General features: G+C 46.0%; 1 protein-coding gene across 1 annotated transcript in view; it reads right to left on the reverse strand.

Moving 5' to 3' along the window:
- Positions 1-1,777: 1,777 nt before the first annotated feature.
- CHRNB1 (cholinergic receptor, nicotinic, beta 1 (muscle)) overlaps positions 1,778-8,391 on the reverse strand; it is a gene marked incomplete at its 5' end in the record, with an annotated part of 9,341 nt that continues 2,727 nt past the window's right edge. The window contains 5 exons of the mRNA XM_010847496.1: positions 1,778-2,886; positions 3,632-3,779; positions 4,130-4,311; positions 4,801-5,024; positions 8,080-8,289. Of these exons, the coding sequence (XP_010845798.1) occupies positions 2,746-2,886; positions 3,632-3,779; positions 4,130-4,311; positions 4,801-5,024; positions 8,080-8,289 (905 nt within the window). The remainder of the gene's footprint in view (positions 2,887-3,631; positions 3,780-4,129; positions 4,312-4,800; positions 5,025-8,079; positions 8,290-8,391) is intronic.

Here is an 8,391-nt window from a genome sequence, read left to right on the forward strand (position 1 = left end):
GCAGTTTAAAAAGGGGAAAAGTTGCCATCATCAAAATGGCAGTCCTTTTCCCAGCTACTGTTTTTTGGGGCCGAGATGGCTGCCCTCTCAACTGATGCTGAAAGGGCAAGATCATGGCTTTTGGAGGGAGGTGGTTTGGCGGGAGGGACAGGAGCAGCCTCCTGCCTCCTCACACCCTCCCAGCAAACGGAAAGGGAGGTTTTCGACAGGCTCCCTGAATGTTAACCATGGAGGAGTGTCGCTCCTTCACTCCTCCTCCGTCTCTTTGCACTTTTCTTGGTCTTGGCCGCAGTCCGAGTGAAGAGTTTCCTACTGAATGTACTGAGTTCCAATTTTTAAGGGGGAGAAAAGTTTAAAACAGGGAAAAATGAAAAAAAAAAAAAATCACTAAAAAATTCCCACAAATCTTGTTTCTGGCACTTTAGAAAAACTGCGAAAAAAAAAGTACATAATAAAGAATACATATATATATATCTACACACAAATTATATATATAAATATATATATATATACACAGCGGAACCACAAGAGAGACTGAGGAAGGCCTTGGAGGCAGGGGGCGGGTGCAACGGCAGTGCCCCTATAACCTTAACCTGCACTCCTCTGAGGCAGAACGGCACAGGAGATGGAAGGGGTTGAGGATGGACCAGGGAATTGAATTTCACAACAGGTCAAAATTCTAAAACCATGGACATTTTGGGAGAACTGAGACTGTAGACATTTATTTTGTTTTTTTGTTTTTTTAATCTGATTTAGGAAAATAGTTTCCAGAATTTGGTGGTTCTGGGCAACAAAGGAGATTGTGGCGAAATGGAGATTAAAATACATGTATCTGAGCTGGGGAACTTGAACCTTGTGAATTTCAGATGTTGGAAATTTGGGATTTTGCAATTTCGTCTTTTGAAAATTATCAAGTCTTGTCAGTTTGTGCCCTCTTTCCCCATGTTCCCTGGGAAGAAGGGTGACGGTGGAGTGGGAAGGCCACTGGTTCTGTGCCACAGCACGCAAGATTTAGAATTCTACAGACTCTAGCTCTATATGTAGTGAGGACCCAGATTTAGAGAAACTGACCAATATTTATCTCCGCATTTGTGTGTGTGTCCAACTCTCTAGGCCAATAAACCAACAAGACAAACGAATCGTGCTCTGCAGTGGGATGCCAGGTGCAATTATTGGCGTGGCTGGTGGGTCTGGCTGGACAGGGACATGCTAACCTCATCTCACAGGGATCCCTACGAGGTTAGCCCTGTTTTCCCTCTTTAGGACAAGAACTTGCAGCAACTGAGTAGGTGTGAGTGCCTGTTGACCCTAGGTCCTTCACTGTAATTGCTGCAGCCACTGGGCTCAAACTGACTTTGCTCTGACCTCCAGGCAGAAACATTAACACAGTCCAGTTCACACAGCCTGCTGGGCACATGATCTTCATGTCCCAGAAGGGCCATGCCTCCAACCAGGTACAGCCTTTTCTCCAAACTGAAAGGAAACTGAGGCACAAAATGTGTGACGGCCATAAGCGACACTTTTCTTGTTCCACTCCTGGCCTTCCACGAGCTTCAACTCCTCATCCCCTGTCCTTCCGCTGTATTTTGTCTAGCGTTACTCAGGAATGAGCAAGGTAAAAGAATGGTTAGGTGGGTGGGGGCTTTGAGGAATTCTGATACAAATACCTTGACTGGAGTGGGCGGCCACAAATCGGCTCTAGCAGGTTGCTGCCAACAGGGGAATCAGATCTGGGTTACTGTAGACCTTAAAAAATTTTCAAGAGAAGCCAGAAATCCAAATTTCTCTGTGAAATATCCACATTTTAATTTATTTATAATTTTTTTACAGCTCAGAGTTTTATTCGGTCAACAAAGGACAGTACACCCTTGAGGTGTGAAGGCAGGACGACCCCAAAGGAGAGTCTTTTTTTGTTTGTTTTACATTTTAAAAGTAGCAAACCAGATTTAAAATTTTGGCCAACAACATGAGCCAAACAAAACATATCAGTGTGTAACTCTGATGTATAATGTTTTTGTTTTCTTATATGATGCTCAGTCTAGGGGCCAGATTCTAAATACTGTTAATATTAGCTTCATTTTACAGATGGGGAAACTGAGGCATAGAGCAGTTTAGTAGCTTGTCCAAAGTTTGAGCACCAAAGCTGGAACTTGAAGTTTTAAAAGTGTGCTTTTTATCCTCTTTACAAATGCATCTTTTTAGAAATAACCTTTTCTTTTTTAATCCTAAAGATATTACATATTACAAAATATGATAAACTGCAGAAAGGCAAAAACAAAAAATGATCACTAGTACCAACATGCAAACTTCAGCACTACTACTTAGTGTATTTCCTCACAGAAAAAAAAAAAAAATCCCTATTAATTCAACCAGAGGTAACTGCTATATAGGTTAGGATCTGTGCTAGGTGCCCGGGATATTACAGTGAACAAGACAGAGTTTCTGCCCTTAGAAGGCATACAGTCTAGTTCTTGTCGTTTGTTCCATTCATTGCCAGCATAGGTGTTAACATCCAACGGAGCTTCCTCAAGAAGCCAAAGAATAATAAACTGTCAGTGCATTTCAGGTGGGCCCAAGTCCCCCAAATGCCTAGTCCCATTTAGGCTCCCTCCTTAGAAATGAAATGATGAGAGAACTGGACTCCTAGTGATGGAGTTAAGATGCAGAAAGGTACAGGGCTTAAGAGCCCTGCCAAACTCTCAATTCACCTGGCCAAGGATCTGGATCTCCACCTTCGTCCCAGCCTCAAGGAAAAGGGTCGGCGGGGGGCAAGTGGTACGTGGCATCCAGAAAGATGACGAGGGTCCCAACGCTCGTGAAGATGATGAAGGTCCATAGGAAGAGGCGGTCCACTACCATGGCCACAAATTGCCAGTCCTCCTTCAGCTGGGGTTAGGCAGAGGAAACTGTTCCTGAGTCCGGACCCCCAGGAACGGCTGCCCCAGGGCCCTGTACCCCATCCAGGTCCTCCCACCACAGCTTTGAGACAAGGGCCGGCCTCAGTATAGCAGAGAGCCACCACAGGCGATGGATGTGAATCAAGAACAAGAAGGAAAGTAAAGACAGGACCCATTGAGGCAAACTTCCACTCAGAAATAAACCCAAGGGACTTCCCTGGTGGTCCAGTGGCTAGGACACCACGCTCCCAATGCAAGGGGCCGGGGTTCAAACCCTGGTCAGGGAACTGAATCCCACATGCCACAACCAAAGATCCCATATGCCACAACTGCTGCTAAGTCGCTTCAGTTGTGTCCGACTCTGTGCGAGTCCATAGACGGCAGCCCACCAGGCTCCCCCGTCCCTAGGATTCTCCAGGCAAGAACACTGGGGTGGGTTGCCATTTCCTTCTCCAATGCGGGAAAGTGAAAAGTGAAAGTCACTCAGTCGTGTCCGACTCTTAGCAACCCCATGGACTGCAGCCTGCCAGGCTCCTCCGTCCATGCGATTTTCCAGGCAAGAGTACTGGAGTGGGTTGCCATTGCCTTCTCCGATATGCCACAACTAAGACCCGACGTAGCCAAATAAATAATTTAAAAAATAAAAATAACACCGAGTGCTGGGGGAGGAGCCTGTTTGCGGGTGGAGCCAAGGCCCCCCAGGCCTTGCCCTGGTCCACCCTTGGTGGACATACCGCGTCATGGTCTTCCTGTTCCTGCAGCTGTCGAGCGATGTAGCTGATCGAAGAAACGACCTCCCGTAGCTCAGGAGGGAGACCCACAGCCCGGTTTGGACCATCGATAAATCGCCGCAGGTCTGGAGCAGACAGTTCAGGCTGGAACCTGGAAGAGGCGGGACTGTTTGGCCACGCCCAAGGCGCAAAGACAGCCTGGGCTGGTGCTCTAGCCCCTGCCCCAATTCCCTCCTCCAACGCAATTCCGTGTTTCAAAACCTGAGAGGGCCCCTCCGGTTCTCGCCGATGGCGGCGACCTCTCTAACCTTCTGCAATTTTTCCTAACCTCTTAAGCTTTTTAGTTCCCACCTCTCCACAAAGTGGGCAACAGATGGCATACTACAACTCCCATGATGCTCAACCACAACCTCCGGGAGCTTAGGCCGCCTGCACCGCACAGTCTTCTGGGAATTGTAGTTCTCCCTCCCTTTTATGTGGGCGATGGAGAGTAGGTATTACCTGTTGGGTTTGGGGAAGAGAAAATCATTTGGTGGCTTGCGGATGAAATATTCATCTGTTCCCCGACCCCAGCCACTTCCTGGAGAATCCCTGGGAGCTATGGAAGGTGGCTCCTGCATCTGGTCTCTCTCAGGTTTGGGCCTCTTCAGACCCAGGTACAGAGGGAGTTTGTGGATAAAGATCTGCAGAGTAGATGAACAGGCATGTTGGAGGGGGTTCTCAGGCCTTGAGACCAGAAGAGAAGCCACAACCCACCCCCCTGGTACGTGCCCACTCCTGCCAAGCCTGCCTGAGTCTCACAGGGCCCAGAGTTCTTAAGTGGGTTAGGAGACATCCTGACTGGAAAGAAAAGTTCTAAGGGCTCCCACCCTGATAGTAAGTACCTAGCCCTTGGAATGCTTCCATGGGACCCACCCCACAAAGGGCAGTATTGATGAAAAGAGTCTGGAATCCACACAGAGTTAATAATGTGAGGATAAAATTAATTGTGCAACATTTCAACACCCAAAGACCCTGGCACTCGGACACTCTACCAGGAGTTGAAGTTGTAGTCTCCCTTGGGTCTGTGAAAGGGAAGGTTGAAGCTGATGGGAGAGAGGAGCGAAACCTGGACAAAAATCCAAATACTAGGATTGAGAGTTAACACAGGTTGAAGGAGGAGGTCTTCTTACCTGACGAACCCAAAGGGGCATTTGGTGGGTGTGGGGTGAGCGATGGTGCAAGTTGAGGACCACAACACTAAGGATGACTGAGAAGGTGACGAGGACCATGGTGAACATGAGATACTTGATAATGATGGGGACAGACAAGGAGGTCTCAGGTACTTTGTCTGCCAGCAGCAGCAGGAACACAGTGAGGGTCAACAGGGCAAAGATGGAGAGCCCCATCTTCTCTCCTTGGGGGACAGAGGGGAAGATGGAAGAGTTAGGCTTTGTCAGAAGAAGATCTCCCTGGCATAATCAGTGACCATGTTTCCAGCCCACTCAGACAGGGTTTTGGAAGGGCCAACTGCAAGCAAATGACTCCTGCATTTAAACCTCCAACCTGGACTTATTCCCCTAAATTCCACGCTTGCCTTCCTAACTCCTCCATTTGGGTGTCCAACCAACATCTCAGACTTAACATGTCCAATACTTAATTCCCTCACTGCTGACTCTCCCCACAGTCTTCCACATTTCATAAATGACAACTCCATCTTTCCTGTGGCTCAAGCCAAATTCTTTGAGTCATTTTCTGCTCTTGTCCCTCTCATCCCATATCCAACCCATACCAAACCTTATTGGTACAAGCCACCATTACCTCAGGTCTGAGTTATTATAAAGGCCTCCTCTTTGCTTCATCCTTTGCCCCCTGCTGACTGTTCTCAACAGAGCATCCAGACGGATCCCTTAAAGACGTAAATCAGATCATAACACTCCAGTAGCTTCCCATCTCCTTTAGCATAAAAGCCAAAGTCTACTTTGCAGCAAGGTCTTCCCATGAACTCTCTGACTTCATCTGACTTCATCTCCTACTGTCTTCTCTCTTGCTAACTTGATTCAGTTACACTGGCTATTTCTTGAATATGCAAGGCATACTCCCACCTCAGAGTCTTCACATTCACTGTTAACTCCTCCTGGTAATTTCTTCCCTCAGATATCTACCGTGGTCATTCTCTCACGTCCTTCAAGTTTTTGTTCTAATATTGATCAGATATTCCCTTTTTAGTGAGACATTCACTGACCAGCCTATTTTTAAATTGCAACCCCTGTGATAAGCCATAATGAAAAGAATATGAAAAAGAATATACATATGTATAACTGAGTCACTTTGCTATACAACAGAAATTAAACACAACATTGTAAATCAACTATACTTCAATACAATTTTTTAAATAAATAACTTGCATCCCCTACTCCCATCCTCATCCTCCCCAAACCCTTCTCCTACTTCATTTTCCTTCTTAGGACTTGACCTCTTCTTCTTTCTTTTTTTTAATATTTATTAATTTGGCTGCACTGGGTTTTAGTTGCAGCATGAAGGATCTTTGATCTTTGCTGCAGCATGTGGAAATTTTTAGTTGCACCATGAGGGATCTTTAGTTGTGGAATATGAACTCTTATTTGCAGCATGTGGGATCTAGTTCCCCAACCAAGTATCAAACCTGGGCCCCTACACTGGGACGTCAGAGTCTTAGCTTCTGGACCACCAGAGAAGTCCTTTGATCTCTTCCACTATACTGTTCAATGGATTTATTTATTATGCTTAGACTGTCTCTTCCACTAGAATGTAAACTCCATGAGAGTAGGGATTTTTGTCTGTTTTATTCACTGATGTATTCCCAGTGTCTTGCACATTACAGACGCTCCACAAATATTGTTGCATGAATTAATAAACCAACCCCTGTAGCACAAACTATATAGCAAATTGAAGGATCTAAAAATGAAACAAAGTATATAAAAATATGCCAGGTGGCTGGTTATTCTTGTGACATACAACAGGTACTGCGAACTTCAGGGAAGGTATTGAAATAAATAACATTTATGGTCTGTTCTAGTTTAGTTCTATAATATTGGTTTCCAAGATTTGCCTTGCTCCAAGAAGAAGAAGTTATATGTGAAAGTGTTTCTAGAGCTTCATCATTCTCCTTCCCTTAGACAGAGAGGACTTGATTCCAGAGAGAAAGAAAGCATGTGTTTTTTGTTTGTTTTGTTTTGGGGGCCACAGCAGTGAAAGCCCAGAATCTTAACCACTAGGCCACCAGGGAACTCCCAGGAAAAGCATGTTTTGAATACCAGAGTTTAGGACATCAGTCTCTGAATCAAACTGGTACTAACCAGGGTTGGAATAGCGATACCACCTCTCTCTCTATAAGGTCAGCTGAATGACAAACGCTCCTAGCCTCTTTATCCTCCTCTGTGAAACAGGAAGACAATTCAGCATCTACCTCACAGAGTTGCGAAGATTAGAATTGAGTTAGTATATGCATTCTGTGGATGGAGGAGCCTGGTGGGCTACAGTCCATAGGGTCGTAAAGAGTCAGACACAACTGAGGTGACTTCACATGCACGCACATATATAAAACATATTATTTGTATTATCTTATAGCAAGTGCTCAAAATTAGCAAATTACATACACTTACACAAAGTTCACAGAGTACCCTGCATAGTTCTCTCAACTCAGTTAATCCTCAAAATAGTCCTACATGACAGGGACAGTGGGTGTCCTAGTTCCAGATCAGGACACTAAGAGATTAAGGAATTTGCCCAAGGTTACTCTGTTAGCACTTTGTGCTGTATTACAGAGAACTGTTGGATATTATTTTCTAGGGAGATGGGAGCTTTAGGGACTAGTACTCTTGCCTGGAAAATCCCATGGATGGAGGAGCCTGGTGGGCTACAGTCCATGGGGTCGCTAAGGTCTGACACGACTGAGCGACTTCACTTTCACTTTTCACTTTCATGCATTGGAGAAGGAAATGGCAACCCATTCCAGTGTTCTTGCCTGGAGAATCCCAGGGACGGGGGAGCCTGGTGGGCTGCCGTCTATGGGGTCACAGAGAGTTGGACATGACTGAAGTGACTTAGCAGCAGCAGCAGGCATCTGACAAGTGAGGGGACAGAGGATGCCAAGAATGGGAAAAAGGAAAGGAACAGTTATCTAAGCCTGGGAGCTTGCAGGTCAGAGGAGTGGCAGTTCCAGGGATGAGATCCTAGGATTCTGAAGGGAAGAGTTCAGAAGTTACTAGATGCAGAGAAATGAGCAGCAGAGGGGAGATAGCACTTGAGGTTGGAGGGGAAACCTGAATGCAGATGCAAAGGCTCTTCTTGAAGGGAAAACCTAGGTAGGATTGCTGAAGCAAAACTCCTGATGGCCTGAGTTGGCAGGAAAAACTTCCCTGTATTATGGGTGAAGAGGAAGAAGCTGAGCTATTGGTAAGTAAGATAGCTGGGGCTCCTCCCCCCCTTACCTGCATCCGGTGGCAGGTAGAAGACAAAGATGGCCAGGAGAGTGATGAGGATGCATGGGGCAATGACGTTGACCAGGTAAAAGAGAGGCTTCCGGCGAATGATGAGGTAGAAGGTGACTTCTTCACGTCGTCCTTCCCTGCCTCCCCTAGGATCCACTGAAGGCTGAATTAGCCGAGAAGGCTTGTGGATAATCTCCCATTGGCCATTCTCTTGGTGGGGTGAGGGGGGAGAAGAGAAGGTGACAGATATGAGACATGTCTTTGTTGGTGCCAGATATGGCTTTTTTTTTTCTTTCTTTTTCTTTTTGATTT

This window comes from Bison bison, unplaced genomic scaffold, assembly GCF_000754665.1.
Source record: "Bison bison bison isolate TAMUID 2011002044 unplaced genomic scaffold, Bison_UMD1.0 scf7180017864249, whole genome shotgun sequence".
Classification (NCBI taxonomy): domain Eukaryota; kingdom Metazoa; phylum Chordata; class Mammalia; order Artiodactyla; family Bovidae; genus Bison; species Bison bison.